General features: G+C 44.5%; 1 protein-coding gene and 1 long non-coding RNA gene across 2 annotated transcripts in view; one reads left to right on the plus strand and one right to left on the minus strand.

The window, feature by feature from the left end:
* Positions 1-1,238: 1,238 nt before the first annotated feature.
* On the minus strand, positions 1,239-17,881 carry LOC144577093 (uncharacterized). The gene is made up of 3 exons (XR_013520380.1): positions 17,463-17,881; positions 14,540-14,668; positions 1,239-1,468 (listed from the first exon to the last, which is right to left on the minus strand). It is a non-coding gene; the product is annotated as an uncharacterized LOC144577093 (long non-coding RNA).
* Positions 17,758-18,516, plus strand: part of LOC100395293 (myomegalin) — a 201,819-nt gene continuing 201,060 nt past the window's right edge. Inside the window, 1 exon segment of the mRNA XM_078332881.1 lies at positions 17,758-18,074. Within this exon segment, the coding sequence (XP_078189007.1) occupies positions 18,055-18,074 (20 nt within the window). The 5' untranslated portion in view covers positions 17,758-18,054.

Genomic DNA, 18,516 nt, shown 5'->3' on the forward strand with positions numbered 1-18,516 from the left:
GAAAGATGCTATCATGAACCGCAGTTTTACGGAGAGGTTAAGTAATCTGACAAGATCACACAGTTAAGAAATGGTAGAGATTGTGTTTAATTGGTGGGTGTTGATTTTCTGTTTCGTGTATAGTAGAGTAATTATTTTTGTGCATCTTGTATGTTTTAAAATGTTTTTTCTAGGTTTTCTTTTTATTAAAAAGTAAACCAAAGCAAAACAAATGAAGACTATAAAACAAAAGCCTTTGGTAGGACTTAGACAAACATGGTATGGTCTCCAAGTTAGCGTAACAAGTGTAAAAACGTCATCTGCTGAAAAATCACAAGCTGCGTGATTCAAATTGAACCTTGTGAGAATCTGCTTCCTAATTTACATGGCACACCACCTCAAGGTCAGCACAGAGAAATGTATGACCTGTTTAAAACAAAAGGAAGTCTACCTGGGCACAGCAAGAATCTATCAAGGAAGCATCAGAGAGCTCCATATTAAGGTTAATAAAAATAGGTGAACTGCACCTTTCAAAGGAGAATCTGGGACACTATTCAAATAATGAAGACTTAAAGGAAGCTGGGCTCACTGCCCGGAATAATAGGCACATGCATTTACAGAAGGAGGAGATTCTGTCCACTGTATGCACGCTCATTCACACTCACATCTAACCCCACCACACTAGCTCAGAGGAAGCAGATGCAGTGAAGGAAATGTTAACATGACAGTGACCCTAGTGTACAAACAAACGATATCAATTTTAGCATCCTTTTTCTCTCCATGATAGTCTAACCTGTAACATACTTTTTTGCTATATAAACCTTGACTTTGAAATCTCCAAATAAACATTTCAACCAAAATGTACAGCTGTATTGTAATTTCAGCAAGAAAGATTTTCATTGTTTGCACATATCTTCAAAAAGAAAAAAAGCGTACTTGGTAGTAATTGAAAGCAAATTCTTGAGTGAGAATGCTTTGCTGGTATATTCTAGAGACTGGGGAAGGTCCTACTTATCACTCCCAAATTTTCACCTTACATCTACGTTCCTGATGTGCAGCCTTAAAAAACGGCTCTGACTTCTATGTCTTTCTTTACTGTAGAGAGAATAATAGCTTCTTTGTGAATGGGAGGGCCAGGTTGCTAACTCCGCGGAATGACCTTGGATGGAGGAAAGGTTCAGAAGTCTGTATTAGTCTATTACTATTACTGCATAGCAAATCGCACCAGTGGCTGAAAACTCTAAGCGTTTAGTACTCACAGTTTTGGAGGGTCAGAAATCTGGGAGCAGCTTAGCTGGGTAGAATTGCCTCAAGTTCTCTCATGAGGTTGCAGTCAAGCCCTCAGCTGGGGCTGCTGTCATCTCAAGACTTGACAGGGGCTGAAGGACCCGCTTCCAGGCTCAGGCACATAGAATTTGGCAGGCTTTAGTTCTGTCCAAACTATAGGTCTGCTTTAACACGGTGGCTTAATTCCCCCAGCACAACTGATCTGAAAGAGAGCATGTGTATTCAACATGGACGCTCCACAGTTGTTTTTGCTTCTTAAAAGATAACCTAATCTCAGACGTGACATCCCATCCCTGCTGCCTTACTGTAGTCATTAGAAATGAATGCTGCTAGATCCATCCCAGACTCAAGGACAGGGAATTGGTGACCAGGGGTCATTGGGGACTAACTTAAGGACAGCCTATCACAGTCTGCATTCATCACCTGAGCTGCTGTATAGCAGAGGAGCAGCAGAATTAGTTCCCACTTTTTCTTCTTCTGGAACAAGGCTAGTACAAACTAAGCACAAAAGAGAAGTGTAACCACAGCTGAGGCCGAAGACTACGCCAAGCCGTGTGAGCCTCGTTACAGATTTTCCTCTATATCCTCAGAACAGTAACAACCTCAGACTCCACTTGCTCAGCCATCCCTTCAAACCCCCACTGTCATTGCTGGCAGTGACCGGCCCTGGGGACTTTAGCTGTCTTCTTGCTTTAAAGGCTGAGGTTCACATTTGTGGCTCCAGTGTCCTATCTGAGGGTAGGTTAAAAAAGTGACACGAGGGACTCAAGACTAGAGAAGCGGTTGGCCCTGTGAGGCAGGCACATTAATAGTTTGAGAGGCATGAAGTCAGGCCCCAGATTCCCACCACGAGGCACTAGGAAGCCATAGAAGAAAAATGCAAATGCCATGTGCCTGCAGGCGCCTGGCAGGTAGCATAAATAAGTGAACCTGCTCAGGTATAAGGGCACAGGGAATAGTCTTGGCGACTGTAGCATAAATAAGTGAACCCGCTCAGGTATAAGGGCACAGGGAATAGTGTTGGCGACGGTAGCATAGATAAGTGAACCTGCTCAGCTATAAGGGCACAGGGAATAGTGTTGGCGACTGTAGCATAGATAAGTGAACCTGCTCAGGTATAAGGGCACAGGGAATAGTGTTGTTGACTGTAGCATAGATAAGTGAACCTGCTCAGGTATAAGGGCACAGGGAATAGTGTTGGTGACTGTAGCATAAATAAGTGAACCTGCTCAGGTATAAGGGCACAGGGAATAGTGTTGTTGACTGTAGCATAGATAAGTGAACCTGCTCAGGTATAAGGGCACAGGGAATAGTGTTGGTGACTGTAGCATAGATAAGTGAACCTGCTCAGGTATAAGGGCACAGGGAATAGTGTTGGTGACTGTAGCATAGATAAGTGAACCTGCTCTGGTATAAGGGCACAGGGAATAGTGTTGGCGACCGTATCATAGATAAGTGAACCTGCTCAGGTATAAGGGCACAGGGAATAGTGTTGGTGACTGTAGCATAGATAAGTGAACCTGCTCAGGTATAAGGGCACAGGGAATAGTGTTGGCGACTGTAGCATAGATAAGTGAACCTGCTCAGGTATAAGGGCACAGGGAATAGTGTTGGTGACTGTAGCATAGATAAGTGAACCTGCTCAGGTATAAGGGCACAGGGAATAGTGTTGGCGACTGTAGCATAGATAAGTGAACCTGCTCAGTATAAGGGCACAGGGAATAGTGTTGGCGACTGTAGCATAAATAAGTGAACCTGCTCAGATATAAGGGCACAGGGAATAGTGTTGGTGACTGTAGCATAGATAAGTGAACCTGCTCAGGTATAAGGGTACAGGGAATAGTGTTGGCGACTGTAGCATAGATAAGTGAACCTGCTCAGGTATAAGGGCACAGGGAATAGTGTTGGCGACTGTAGCATAGATAAGTGAACCTGCTCAGGTATAAGGGCACAGGGAATAGTGTTGGCGACTGTAGCATAGATAAGTGAACCTGCTCAGGAATAAGGGCACAGGGAATAGTGTTGGCGACTGTAGCATAGATAAGTGAACCTGCTCAGGTATAAGGGCACAGGGAATAGTGTTGGTGACTGTAGCATAGATAAGTGAACCTGCTCAGGTATAAGGGCACAGGGAATAGTGTTGTTGACTGTAGCATAGATAAGTGAACCTGCTCAGGTATAAGGGCATAGGGAATAGTGTTGGTGACTGTAGCATAGATAAGTGAACCTGCTCAGGTATAAGGGCACAGGGAATAGTGTTGGTGACTGTAGCATAGATAAGTGAACCTGCTCAGGTATAAGGGCACAGGGAATAGTGTTGTTGACTGTAGCATAGATAAGTGAACCTGCTCAGGTATAAGGGCACAGGGAATAGTGTTGGCGACTGTAGCATAGATAAGTGAACCTGCTCAGGTATAAGGGCACAGGGAATAGTGTTGGCGACTGTAGCATAGATAAGTGAACCTGCTCAGGTATAAGGGCACAGGGAATAGTGTTGGCGACTGTAGCATAGATAAGTGAACCTGCTCAGGAATAAGGGCACAGGGAATAGTGTTGGCGACTGTAGCATAGATAAGTGAACCTGCTCAGGTATAAGGGCACAGGGAATAGTGTTGGTGACTGTAGCATAGATAAGTGAACCTGCTCAGGTATAAGGGCACAGGGAATAGGGTTGGCGACTGTAGCATAGATAAGTGAACCTGCTCAGGTATAAGGGCACAGGGAATAGTGTTGGCGACTGTAGCATAGATAAGTGAACCTGCTCAGGTATAAGGGCACAGGGAATAGTGTTGGCGACTGTAGCATAGATAAGTGAACCTGCTCAGGTATAAGGGCACAGGGAATAGTGTTGGTGACTGTAGCATAGATAAGTGAACCTGCTCAGGTATAAGGGCACAGGGAATAGTGTTGGTGACTGTAGCATAGATAAGTGAACCTGCTCAGGTATAAGGGCACAGGGAATAGTGTTGGTGACTGTAGCATAGATAAGTGAACCTGCTCAGGTATAAGGGCACAGGGAATAGTGTTGGCGACTGTAGCATAGATAAGTGAACCTGCTCAGGTATAAGGGCACAGGGAATAGTGTAGGTGACTGTAGCATAAATAAGTGAACCTGCTCAGGTATAAGGGCACAGGGAATAGTGTTGGCGACTGTGACTCTGACTGTGACTTTCTGGACCGTTGACCAAACAAAATACATGAGGGAAGGCCGGGCGCGGTGGCTCACGCCTGTAATCCTAGCACTTTGGGAGGCCAAGGCGGGTGGATCACGAGGTCAAGAGATCGAGACCTTCCTGGTCAACATGGTGAAACTCCGTCTCTACTAAAAATATAAAAAATTAGCTGGGCACGGTGGCGTGTGCCTGTAATCCCAGCTGCTCGGGAGGCTGAGGCAGGAGAATTGCCTGAAGCCAGGAGGCGGAGGTTGCGGTGAGCCGAGATCGCGCCATTGCACTCCAGCCTGGGTAACAAGAGTGAAACTCCATCTCAAAAAACAAAAACAAAAACAAAAACAAAAAAACAACAAAAAAAAGATGAGTGAGAGCAAGTCATTAGGATAGTACCAACAATCACCAGCAGGGGGCACCTGCAGACGGTTTTCATTGTCTCGAAATCAGGTTTGGTACCTGGGGCTGAGCAGCTATTTCCAGTGGGGAGGCCCCAGGTTGAATTATCCTACACTACTTGAATTCACTACAGGCTGCATGGAGGGAGCAGCATGGCCGCTTCGATTTCCGGAACCACCTGTAGACGATGTGAAAAGAGGAATAGAGGTGAGGCGGATTTGGTTTTGGAGGCGAGTGAGCAGGTGCCTCTAAATGAGAGTTAGGGCTCAAGGTTTTCTTAAAAAGACAAGATTCTTGAAAAACTGCACTCTAGTTACATTAGTGCCAGCTCATGAGGTCACCTGTTCTTTTTCCCCTCTCCCATTATCTCCCCTTTCCACCCCAATTCTACCCTCTCCACGATGCCCTAAACATATTTGCCCTTGAGACGTAATACTATTTGGAAGGAGGTTGGAAGAGCTGGCCTTGGCTCAGAGAGTTGCTTTTACCTTGCGGTATCTTAAAAGTACCACCTGATGTCCAACCGTTCATAACAGACAGACGGCTGTTGCCAACAGGGTCAGCAGAGCATAGCACTAGAGTGCACCAGAGGAAATGCCTCTAAGGATTTGGCTTTCTGCACATCATCTGGGGATGAACAAGCTGGGCCTGGACGAGGACGAATCAAGTAAGACACTCCCTGAATCATGGAAATGCAGGTCAAACCCTGTCTTTATTTAAAGTTTTAATATTTTGTTCATGGTAGACTTTTTTGCATTTTTTTCTAAAATATTACATTAAAATACTATGTATCTTGATTACTGAGTTTTTGGGACCCTTTACATTTTGAACCTCAGGTGAGTGCCTTGCTCCTCTCATCCTAGTTCCAGCCCTGAATAGCTTCACAGTGGACTCAGCTTGAACCAGTCGATCTGGTCCATCAGCACCAGGCCCTTCTGGTTTGGATTTTTTCCCCCTCCCTCTATCTCCTGAGAATGTACTGAAGCCACTAAATAAAGAGTGCACTAATCCTCTTCTGTATACCACCAGCGCTGAGCTTCGGCCAGCTTGGGTAGCTTTCGTCTGAAGATTATCTGGGCTGAAAAGAATTGTGGTGGTTAATGTTGGATGTGTTTGTTCTTTTACCAAACTGATATAAATTCCAATGCCATTAACTATTTTTCTGATTGTTTAGTTTTGGTTTTTGAGACATGGGCTGGCTTTTTCACCCAGGCTGGAGTACAGTGGCATGATCTGGAGATTGGCCTCTGTCTCCCTGGCTCAAGCCATTTTCCCACGTCCGCCTCCTGGGTAGCTGGGACTACAGATGTGCACCACCACACCTGGCTAATTTTTCTGTATTTTTTGCAGAGATGGGTTTCACTATGTTGCCCAGGCTGGTCTCAAACTCCTGGGCTCAAGCGATCTGCCTGCCTCAGCCTCCAATAGTGCTGGGATTACAGGCATGAGCCATAGCACCTAACCCCAGTGGCATCAATTCTTAAAGCCACTTGAACTTTGCAAAGATGAAGGATGGTAGAGTTTTGCTCTTCTTCTGTCCAGGATCGCCAGAGGGTTGATACTGTACTCAACAGCTCAGTATTTTGGCGTTTTATATGCTAAAATGAAAATGAAAACAAGAGTGAATACACAATGTGAGATTTTTCTCATTAAAATTTCTTCCTCATCGTGTGAAGTTTTCTGAGGCTGTGTCTTGATATTTTTGAATCTTTGCCAGCTGGAAGAAAGGACAAAACACAGCTGTTCTACACTGCCAAGAAATTGGCTGGTGTGTGGAAGAGGGAGTTTGTCTTTGTTGTATATTTTGCCTTTGTTCTGGGAGTATTTTGACCAGCACTTTTGGTTGTACAGATATGAGCCAAATATCTAGCAGAGGGTAGCTCCTGATTTCAGTCAAGCAATTCACTGCTGAGACTTTAGATTATTATGTAAAGTGTTCTGCTTAACAGCAATAAAAGCTGACCTGAAAAGGGTGTTATATTCTTTTACATAATATAGTTATTTCAGGATTTCAAATATCCTTAGGAGATACACATTAAATATTTAGAGGTGACATCTACATCTTACTCTCAAATGGTTCATCAAAATAACATTAATGATTGTGTGCTTGGGTGTGTGTGTGTGCGTGTAAGAGAGAAAACAAATGTGGCAAAGTGTCAATCTCTAAAGGAAGTGAAGGATTTATAGGACTTCACTGTGCTACTTTTACAACTTTTCTATATGTTGAAAATTTCAAATTTTTCAAGCCAGAAAGTTAAAAAAAAAAATCAATGTTACTTTTCACTCATATGTGTGTGTGAGTGTAAGCTGTTAAATACAGCCTCAGGGACCAGGTGGTAGATGGCATGATACAAGAAACAAAGGCAAGGACCGTGGCTACATATGGTGTCTTGTCCTTAGAAATATTTTTTCTTTTTTTTAGGAGACAGGGTCTTGCTCTCTGTCACCCAAACTGGAGTGCAGTGGTGTAATTACAGCTCACTGTAGGCTCAGTTCTGGACTCAAGTGATCCTCCCACCTGTCTGCAGAGTAGCTAGGACTACTGGTGTGCGGCGCCATCCCCAAATAATTAAAAGAAATTTCTTTTTGTAGAGACAAGATCTCGCTATGCTGCACAGGCTGTTTTTAAACTCCTGGCCTTACGTGATCCTCTTGCCTTGGCCTCCTAAAGTGTTGAGATTACAGGCATGAGCCACTGAACATGCCAGTAATCTTTTTTTCTAATTCAGAATCCAATCCAAGATCTGAACTAGGACCATGTATTCCATTTAGTCGTTGTTATCATCATGGATTTTTAAAGCAGTCTGGACTGACTGACACAGGTTCCATCATTGACCTGCACGGGAACTGCGTGCACTGTCCTGGAAAATGACTCAGATTTTCGCAGTGGCGTGATTGTCATGAATGCCTTGGAAGCTATTTATGAATTTATTACAGTATTGTTTCTGGTTCCAGAAATGTATTTATCGACCCTAACATCAGTCCCTTCCATTTTGGAGAGCTGATATCTATGTTCAAATCAAGGAGAATTATTCATGTAATTCACATAAGTCTTCCCTCACTATTCCAACCCCCTTTCCAGAAATTTACATACCATATTTCTTGCATGATTTCCCCTCTCCCAACATCAGATACACATAAATAGTGGGTGTTGAAAGAATAAGGGGGGTTTGTGGGTAAATTACCACCAGCTGTCTGAAGGCTTGGTCATAATTTCTCCTTGAGGCTTGAGGTTTTTGTTACAGCTGACAGACAAGGCTAACCATTAAAAGAGAGGGATGGATCTGAATAAACACACACACACACACACACACACACACACACACACACACACACACACATTCCTCAAGTCAGATACAAGACGGAGGAAATGTCTACCTTTTCTGCTCCCTAGACTTCCAGCCAGCAAGTGAGGAAATCTACTTATTCAGCTTCCCTGCCAAAGCTTTGGTCTCACATGATAAATCAGAAAAGATGAGAAATGGAAAATCTGGGTCGCTGGCCTAGCCCTAGAGAGCAGTTTGGAACAGAACTGAAATTAAAATTCACGACTTCTACACAGTATGGGAGCCCTGCCTAATACACAAACATGAATGAAAAATAGCGATGATTTATAGGATGCTTAAAATGTGCTAGACAATGAATTAAACACTTCTCACATATTAGCTCATTTTGTTCTTACAATGGCCCAATCAGGTAGCTATTATCATTAACCTTGTTTTACAAATGAGGAAGCTAAGGCACAGAGTTTAAGCAATGTACAAAATTGCAAGGCTGGAAATTGACAGAGGAGGAGGATTGGAACCCATCCCCCTGACTGTAGAGCCAGTAATCTTAAGTGCTCTGTTATGATGCCTGCCAGCAATCTCAGCTGAGCTGCACTGCTCTTCCCGAATGGGACCCTAGGCACTCACCCACAGGAGACCAGGGTCCTGTGAGTAAATTACCACCAGCTGTCTGAAGGCTTGCTTGTAATTTCTTTCCTTGAGGTTTGAGGTTTTTGTTACAGCTGACAGACAAGGCTAACCATGGAAAGAAACGGATTTGAATGCACACACACACACACACACACACACGCGCATGGAAAGTTTTCCTTCTAACAGTGAAAAATAAAATTGTTTTCATCAATACTATTCTTAAGTTTATTTTTTAATTGACAAATTGTAATTGCATGTATTTTTGAGGTACAATGTAATGTTTTGGTATATGCATACACTGTGGAATGATGAAAACAAGCTAATAATTGTTTAAATTTTAAAGTAAAAGCACTCTTTAACAATCCCAATATGTGATAAAATGTTATTGCTAGCATACTCTAGTACTCCACTCAGATGCTACCCTCTTAGAAAATCTTCTCCAGTGGAATTTAATCAATCATGTTCTGCTTGGGGTGTACCTTTATTGTAGCACGGTACCCAGTCTGGTTTGTATCATGGTTTCATGAATGCCTGCCTGGCTTTCACACCAGATTTTAACACTGAATTTCTGTACTAGATTTTAGCCACACCTAACACATTACCTGTGTTTCTTGAATTAAATGAACTAAGTTAACCTAATTGTCCTTGAGTGTTATCAACTGTGGAGATAAAGTTAAGTCCCATGGGCATCAGCTACCTGCGAACTCCCACCTGTTCACTTAGGAAATGAAGTCTCCTGCAAAGTCCCCGGTACCCCACAAATATTTCCGCTTATTATAAGAATTGTTTTCTCTTCTAATCTGCTCCTGGTCCTGATTTTGGTCGTTCTGAGTGACAGCTGGCCCTCTGCCTACTACGTGTAGTCTTCAGAGCCATACATCCTCCTCCAAACTCTCCTGCCTCACTCCACTCCGGCCACCGAAGGGCAGACCTTGTATATGTAATAGTTTCTCTCCAGGTGACTGGGACACCCTGGGTAGCCAGGAACACCCATCCAAGCTGCACGTCTGCCCATTAGGTTCCTCTGTTGTGCTAAATAACAATTTGAATTTATAAATTCTATTGAACAGCTTTTCATCAAGTGAAATTCCAGTTTTACTGTACCAGGGAAACTGCTTCTCTTACTGCCTATTAGTTAATCTTTTTTTTTTTTGAGACGGAGTTTTGCTCTTGTTACCCAGGCTGGAGTGCAATGGCGCGATCTTGGCTCACCGCAACCTCCGCCTCCTGGGTTCAGGCAATTCTCCTGCCTCAGCCTCCCGGGTAGCTGGGATTACAGGCACGTGCCACCATGCCCAGCTAGTTTTTGTATTTTTAGTAGAGACAGGGTTTCACCATGTTGACCAGGATGGTCTCGATCTCTTGACCTGGTGATCTGCCCGCCTCGGCTTCCCAAGTGCTGGGATTACAGGCTTGAGCCGCCGTGCCCGGCCTTATTGTAGCCATTTTTAATCTACCACATTCCTTTTGCTTTGGCCACAGACAGTATTACCGAAAGCGAAATAAGCTCACCCTCTCCTAGAGCCCCCTCAAGCTTCCTGACATATACCGCATCAGCACAGAAGCCCACTCTCTCACCATCTAACTCAGCTTTGGGCGATGAGGAGGCTCCTTGCCCTCAGCCCCTTGGGTACAGTCTTGGGGCCTCTCACACCCAAGAAACAATGGGACAGAGATGGGATAACTGTGATAGGCACTCCCATTCAAAGAGTCAGAGAACGGAGGCATACAGCAGTCAGGACTCCACAGCAATTTTGAAATCTAGCTAAGTACATGTTACCAGTTTCTTGATTAGGGCTCAGTCCTGCTCCCAGGATGATTCCCTCTGGGTCTCCATCAGTCCTCTGGGCTCTTGGTTTCCTTCTTCAAGTCATTCTTCTTTATTCCTAAGAAGTAATCTTGTTTTTGGCTAGGTCACTTTCCCAGCCTGCTTCTCTGAGGCAGGTTGAGGGTCTAAAGGCATCTTTTCATTCTCTATTCTCTTCATCCTTTTCAGTCCATGCTGGTCTAATTCATTTTAAAATGTCACGGCATCTTATGTACTAAGTGATGACCAACCCCACTAGGCAAGAGCCACAGCCACATTTCATTCTGAAGCCAGCTGTTTTTCACCTTGTTTGGGCTACCTGTGTCTGACATGGGATAACAGAACCTTAAACTTCTTAGAAACTCTTTTGTCCAGTGCAGAGGTACATTGCCCAAGATTTAGAGGCCTTTTTGTTTAACTAAAAGGATGTAAGAGGCAACCCCTTAATCTTTTTGAGGTCTTAACCATGGGTCTAGCTGTCACATCTTCAATAGCCTTATTTTTGCCTTGAAGCCATTTCTTACATTGAAAGCTCTTCCTGTCTAGAGAGATTGAGGATGAGAAGCAGTTTGATGTTTGAACCCAGTGAAGTCTATGGTCATTCTGCCCTCAATGTGCCCAATCTCGTCTGAACCCAGCAAGTCCTGGCTGTTTGTATTTCCTCTGAATTCTGCCTAAAAACCAAATGGCTCTTTTTTTAACCCAACTTTATTTTTTTAGCAATACCTTATCACAATGTGACTAAAAGAAACCTCTGGCCGGGCGCGGTGGCTCAAGCCTGTAATCCCAGCACTTTGGGAGGCTGAGGCGGGTGGATCACGAGGTCAAGAGATCGAGACCATCCTGGTCAACATGGTGAAACCCCGTCTCTACTAAAAATACAAACAATTAGCTGGGCATGGTGGCGCGTGCCTGTAATCCCAGCTACTCGGGAGGCTGAGGCGGGAGAATTGCCTGAACCCAGGAGGCGGAGGTTGCGGTGAGCCGAGATCGTGCCATTGCACTCCAGCCTGGGTAACAAGAGCGAAACTCCGTCTCAAAAAAAAAAAAAAACAAACAAAAAAGAACCCTCTTTGTACTTTTGAAATTCTGCTGAAAATCTCCTTAGCCAGATCCTCGCCTTTCTATTTTCCCACGTTATCAAAGAATGGTTTTGATAAACTTTCTGCGACTCATAACACAGGCCGTTTTTTCACCCGCCACCCCATGATGTTTTCTTCACTGTCCTTCAGCCTCTGCAGCAGTCTCCTCGATGTCCTTCCAGGCTTCACCGTTTTTCTCGAGGCCTTTCCAGCTTCTGTGGCAACCAGGTACCAAAGTCGCCGCTGTTTGCTTTCAGCTTCTGTTATGGCAGCAGTCCCCTTTCAGATGCCAAATTTAGTTCCCGTTATCTAGTGTTATTTAGTAAACGACTCCAAAAGTTAGCACAATAAACGCTGTATTCTATCTCATGATTTTGGTAATCAGTAGTCTAGCATGGCTCAGCAGGGCACCTTTACTCCACAGTGGGCACAGCTAGGGTTGGCTGGTTGTGTCCAGCTGAAGGAAGACTGCTTAACACATAATGCCTGGCGCGCTGATGGGAACTGCTGGTTATTGGGCTTAGCGAGGCCCCTCCCCTTGTCATGTAGTCTCAGGGCCTCTGCACGTATTTTCTGTGGCATGGTAGTTGGACTTATCCAGCAGCTTAGGCCTTAGAAGACATGTCCCAAGAATCTCACATGGAAACTACAAGGCTTCTAACTTACCTAGCCTTGGCAGTCAGACATCTCTTCTGCTGTATTCTGTTAGTCTAAGTGTAGCCCATAATAAAGGGAGGAGAATTAGATTCCACCTCTCAATGGGAGAAGTCGCAAATAATTTGTGGTCATCTTTAATCGAATACAGGCAGTATTTCCTTGATCTGAGAATGATGCCTCTTTGTCTGGAAAGAACATCTGTTTTTAAACCCAAGGTTAGAGAGGCAGACGTGGAGCTGTGATGGATCAAGAAGACATCATGCTCTGATTAACCAAGTGATCACAGGGATCGCTGAAGTGACGCATTCTGCAGACATATTGTCCTCCTACCTAAGTGCCCAGCGAATGCTACTTGTCAAAATTAAGGCAGTGGGATGCAAAATGGTTAGGCAGGCCGTTCTGAAACAAAACTGATTGGTTCCAAATCTCAGCTTTGCCGTCTATCTGCTTTGTGAATTCAGGCTGTATAATTTACCTCCCTGTGCTCCACACGAGTCATCCGTGAAGCAGAAATTAACTGGAGCCTCCCTCCAAAGACCGTTGTAGGGATGAAAGGAGTTAGTACACACACGCTTTTAAAGGATGATCTGGCAAAAATATATTAAACACAGTTATTTTTATTATTGATTTATAAGTTATGGAGTAATCTACATCAACATCAATAATCCTTTTTACCGTCAAGTTGGAGAGAAGAAAGGGAACATGAATATTAAAGACTGAGTGAAAGGTAAAAGCATCCCTGGAATATTTGGAGCTGAGTGTAGAGACTGTGACACCTTCTGACTTTTTGTCCCTTATCATCAATTCAGGTATTCCCTGAAGCACAGTCAGTTGACCAAACCAGGAAAGAATAACATGAATACTTTTATGTATCCACATCATTTACCCATATTATTTCAGTTCTAAGAAATCTCAGAAAACTGAGAGCAGATACACACATAACAATCCTCAGTCGCAAAACGGGAATAAAAAGCAATGTGTCAGGATAGGCCAGGTCACGCCTCAGTAATAAATTATGACCAAATCTCACTAACTTACTACCAGAAATGAATTTCTTGCTCATTTCCCATGTTCAAGTTGGGTTGGCAGGAAGGTTTTGACCATCATATTAACTCAGAGACCTCGGCTGATGAAAGCTTCATCTTACATGTATTGATCTTCAAGGGTCAACAAGACAGTGGAAACTGAAAAGGGCCAATTTTGTGTTGGCTCTTAAAAATGTGCGCATTCAAATGCAATAAAAGAAAAAAAATTTTTTTGAAGGTCTGCATTCTTCTTAGAAGTGACCACATGAAACTTCCTCACACATTTCAGCCACAGAAACAAGTGACATTTCATTGCTCAAAAGCCATAGCTAAGTTAAAATGGGATGAGGAAGAATAAAGTTACCATGTATCCACAAGGAGAAAAGCTTAACAAAAAGCCAGAAAGCATTACATAGAGTGACTAATAGATTGCCTTATTTTTCCACAAATATTTATTCCCCTCTCCTGCACTCTGTGGGCAGACTGAACTGTTCTGCACCCATGACTTTGGACTTGGCCATGTTACTTACTTTGGTGAATGGAACATGGCGGAAGGGAGAGTGTGCCAGTTCTGAGCAGAGGCCTCAACAGACATGTTGAGTCTCTGCCAACTCTCCTGCACGCCTGCACTCTGCCATGAGAAGAGAATTGCAGGTGACCATTGCTTCTTTAGTGTGGGTCCTGGAATGAGACCCATGCCCAACCAATCCATATCTAAACTGTAGATTCTTGAGGGGGAAATGGATGTATGTTGTATAATGCTGAGATTGGGGAGTGCTTTGTTAAGCACCATGGTTTCAGCAAAAAGATGACTAATACAGTGATCCAGCACAAGAATTTTATGAGACAAGAATTTAGCTGCTACAGATACGGTTTGCATGAAAAGACATGAAATAGGACCTTACTAGTTAGTATGCTAAGAAATGTGAAGTAAAATGAGATCGTGTTACATTATTTATATATCAGCTAGATAGAGATCTAAAATACCTTTTTTTTCTTTTTAAAATTTTTATCTTTGGATCTAAAATATAACTATCCAATTATTTACATATTAAATAAGGACAATAATTAAGAGGAGAATTTCTACTGCTTTTGAGGCTAAGATAATAAAATTAGAACGTCCTTTTATCCCAGGAAAATAGTCTTTGGTTCATTCCTGCCACTATAACAAAATACCTTAGACTGGATAATTTATAAGTAATAAAAATTTATTTCTCACAGTGCTGAAGGCTGAACCAAGATCAAGGTGCTGGCAGATTCAGTATCTGGAAGACCTTGCTCTCTGCTCCCAAGATGGTACCTTGTTGCCACATCCTCTGGAGGGACCAGACGCTGTGTCCTCACATGGCTGGAGGGACAGAGGACAAAAGGGACCAGAGTAATCTCTTCAATCTCTTTCATAAGAGCCCTAATCCCATTCATGAGAGTGGAGTGCTCATGCCTCATCACCTCCTAAAAGGGCTCACCTTTACTACTATCACACTGGGTATTTAGTACCAGTGTATGGATTTTGGAGGCATACATACATTCAAACCGTGGCACAATTCAAAAGAATAGAATGATAAGGAAGAAAGCTCTTCATTGAAGCATTATTTATAAGAGTCAAATATTAGAAACAGCATAACTATGCAATAATAGAATATTTTAAGCAATCTATGGTTCTACTAATATAATAAAATATTATACAATCATTAGGCTAGTAACTATGAACTTTCCCTAACAACATGGACAAATATTTACTAAGCCAAAAACAGAGAATATAAACTTATATCTAAGCTGTAATCATAGTTATGTAAATAGATATTTAATATATATGGTTAATGACTCAAGGAAATATGGAGAAATTTAAACATTTGTACTGCAGCAGTGGTTATATGGGTAAATAGTTTTCTTCTGAAATCTAACACAAAAAATTGTGCTTTTGACAATATCATTTTTAAAGCAACAAAGAAATTTCTCAAGAATATACCCGTGTGTGTAAGAAAGAGTTGGTGTTTGGATTAAAAGATGCATTTTTTAGGGCCGGGCGGGGTGGCTCAAGCCTGTAATCCCAGCACTTTGGGAGGCCGAGACGGGTGGATCATGAGGTTAAGAGATCGAGACCATTCTGGTCAACATGGTGAAACCCCGTCTCTACTAAAAATACAAAAAATTAGCTGGGCACGGTGGCGCATGCCTGTAATCCCAGCTACTCAGGAGGCTGAGGCAGGAGAATTGCCTGAACCCAGGAGGCAGAGGTTGCGGTGAGCTGAGATCCCGCCATTGCGCTCCAGCCTGGGTAACAAGAGCGAAACTCCGTCTCAAAAAAAAAAAAAAGATGCATTTTTTAAAGAGTGGAAAAAATGCAACACATTTTTAATATTGAATATCCCTGGGTATTCTGAGTAATCTATAAACCTTTCTGTATTTTTCAAATTTTTTTTTATAATAAATGTGTTAAAAACTTTTGAAAAAAGTTATTGAAAAAATACACGAGCATATTTTGTAGAGTCTTTTCTGAAAGCCCACAGCTCGCCTAGTTAATGCTCTCGTGTTTTGAGTGCAGCGCACAGCTGTCTGTAGATAGAGTTCCTCTCCACAACTCGGTAGCCCATAATTTGATTTGAGACGAAGCTAAATATAGCCCCAACTTTGGTATGAAGGATGGAAATATGACTCTCCCTGCCTTTTTTTCTTCCCCCTCAGAGGCAGCAGGATATTCTTTTCAAGATAGGTGGCCTGTGAGCCTTGTCTAAGATCAAACTGGACCTTGAAATTTTTCCTGGTGACATTCTGAGCTCGGGAGCAGTGTGGTCCTACCAATAAACCACGTGCTGGAGGAGCCTAGATTAGGGGCCTTTTAGTCAGTTCCGCTAACCCTTCAAATGTTTTGTTATCCTCTCTTCCCCACCACTGCTTTGTACTGGTATGCAGGGGAACTTTTCTAAGAGCAGAGAGACAAGATGACAGGTTGCCCCAAGAACACAGACTCCCACAGTCTCACCGATACCCAGGCGTGCCAGATTCTTCCTGAGTGAAATGCCTAGGAAGCCTGAAAGAATAAATTCATTCTGGAGAAGTCCTGTGGGTTGTATCTTTAGAAATTCAGGCAACCACGCCTGTAATCCCAGCACTTTGGGAGGCCGAGGCAGGTGGATCACGAGGTCAAGAGATCAAGACCATCTTGGTCAACCTGGTGAAACCCCGTCTCTACTAAAAATACAAAAAAATTAGCTGGGCACGGTGGTGCGTGCCTGTAATCCCAGCTACTCGGGAGGCTGAGGCAGGAGAATTGCCTGAACCCAGGAGGCGGAGGTTGCGGTGAGCCGAGATGGCGCCATTGCACTCCAGCCTGGGTAACAAGAGCGAAACTCTGTCTCAAAAAAAAGAAAGAAAGAAAGAAAGAAAAAAAAGAAAAAAAGAAATTCAGGCAACCTATCTTTGGGGCCATCCAGTAGAGAACACAGCCTGTGTCAGAACTTTCGCAGAGACTTCCGGCCTTTTTGGGTGTCAAATTTAGCATCTTTGAAACAAGTACAATGAAATCAACATTGCCATATGTGGGGACTATAAAGCCTTTTGCAAATTAAAAAAAAAAGGTCAGTGATAACGGTAATAAAGCAGTAATTATGTCATTTAATAAAACGGTCTTATTTTAGGGCTAAAAAGGAGCTTCAGGGCAGCAAGCACTCTAATTATATTATGTCTGCCTTGTTTAAACCTTGACACGTAAGTACATGGTACAGGGTCTGAGGCAATGCCATCTCCAAAAAGCCCTTTTCCGTGATCTTAAAACAGTCACAAGGGAGAGTCTAGGTCCTGAAGACTACTGCCCTGAGGCTTCTCTCGTGCTCTGGGAATCAGGAAGCTTCTCCTTCCTCGAAGCTATTGGTGGAGCCCAGTTGCTGGCGAAACTGAAAAACCAGGAGGTGGAAAACCGTAAGACAGACGTCTGAGATGCAGGCAGCCAATAAGGCTGTAAGGTTTCGTTGGGATGCCTCCCTGCCCGAAGAAGGGTCCTGTCCCTAGATGAATGGTGACACTGTCATGTCACATCCCCAGGAGGATAACATCGCGTTCCGCGACCACCTCGGGTGCACATCTGCGTTCAGCTGGGATTGCCCCTGGACCTTGCTAGACCCCATCTCCGGCTCCGGGGTTACCTGTGGGTGGGGCGATGCCGGCGCACAGGAAGACCCTCTCTCCAAATTCTCCCTGTAGTTGGTTGGTTTTATTCCAAGCCCTTCGCTGGGACGCGCGAGGGACGGGGCTGGGTACGGCGTCCTCTAAGCGCCCTGCCCTCTGCCGTCATCATTCGTCTGAGCCAGCGACAGAGGGGCCGGGAGACGCGAGGGCGGTGCAGGCGGCGCGCAACCTGGGCCCTTCTGCCCCAGCACGCGCTGTCGGGAGCCCCGCCTCCGCTCGCGGTGACAGCTCAGCTGGGGCCGAGCGGCTCGTGCCAGCCGGGCGCGTCTCAGCCCGGAGAGTGCGCGCTCCGATCCAGCCTCCCGCCGAGAACAGTCCCTGCCTGGTGCCGGGAGCACCGCTCGCCGCAGGTTCGGCCGCGTCAAATCCGTCTGCCAAAAACGCAGGCAGCCGAGCTCTCTCTTCGCCGCCGACGCAGGAGGAAGGAGCTGGGGAGGGACAAGCGGCTGCTGTTTGCGCTGGAGATTCGTGGGCAACGCTTCTCATTTTCCCAGGCTGCTTCCCCTCCCGGGTGAGGAGCGCCCGGAGACCCAGGAAGGAGCCTGGAAAATGGAGCAGGCGTGGACGAGGTAGGTGGGCTGCCTCCTTCGCGCGGCACCCGGGACGTGGCGGTGGTCCTCCTCCTTCCCTCCCCCAGCGCCCTCAGGGAGAGGTCGCCCCTCACCACCAGGCCCCGTGACAGCTTCCCTTTTCTGTCGCCTCGCCCTGCCTGGTTCCCAGCCCACCTCCCTCGGTCCCTCTGCACATGTTCTGTTTTCCTGGGTTTCCCTGGCTTAACGAATCTCCCCTTCCACCGAGTCCTGTGTTAAAAATACCCAGGGAGGCTGCCTGGAACTTTCTGTAGAAATGTTTCTCTGCCTTTTCGTGTGGCGAGAGGGATTCCAGTGGGCCTTCTTGAGAGGTATGTTCGATGTCAGACGCTTTGAACGACATCAGGTTTATTTATTCTCACCCTGCCACGTTTTCCTTCTCAGCTTCATCTCTCACTACTCACACAAAGGCCAAGGACTG

Source organism: Callithrix jacchus, chromosome 7 (genome assembly GCF_049354715.1).
Source record: "Callithrix jacchus isolate 240 chromosome 7, calJac240_pri, whole genome shotgun sequence".
In the NCBI taxonomy this organism is placed as follows: domain Eukaryota; kingdom Metazoa; phylum Chordata; class Mammalia; order Primates; family Cebidae; genus Callithrix; species Callithrix jacchus.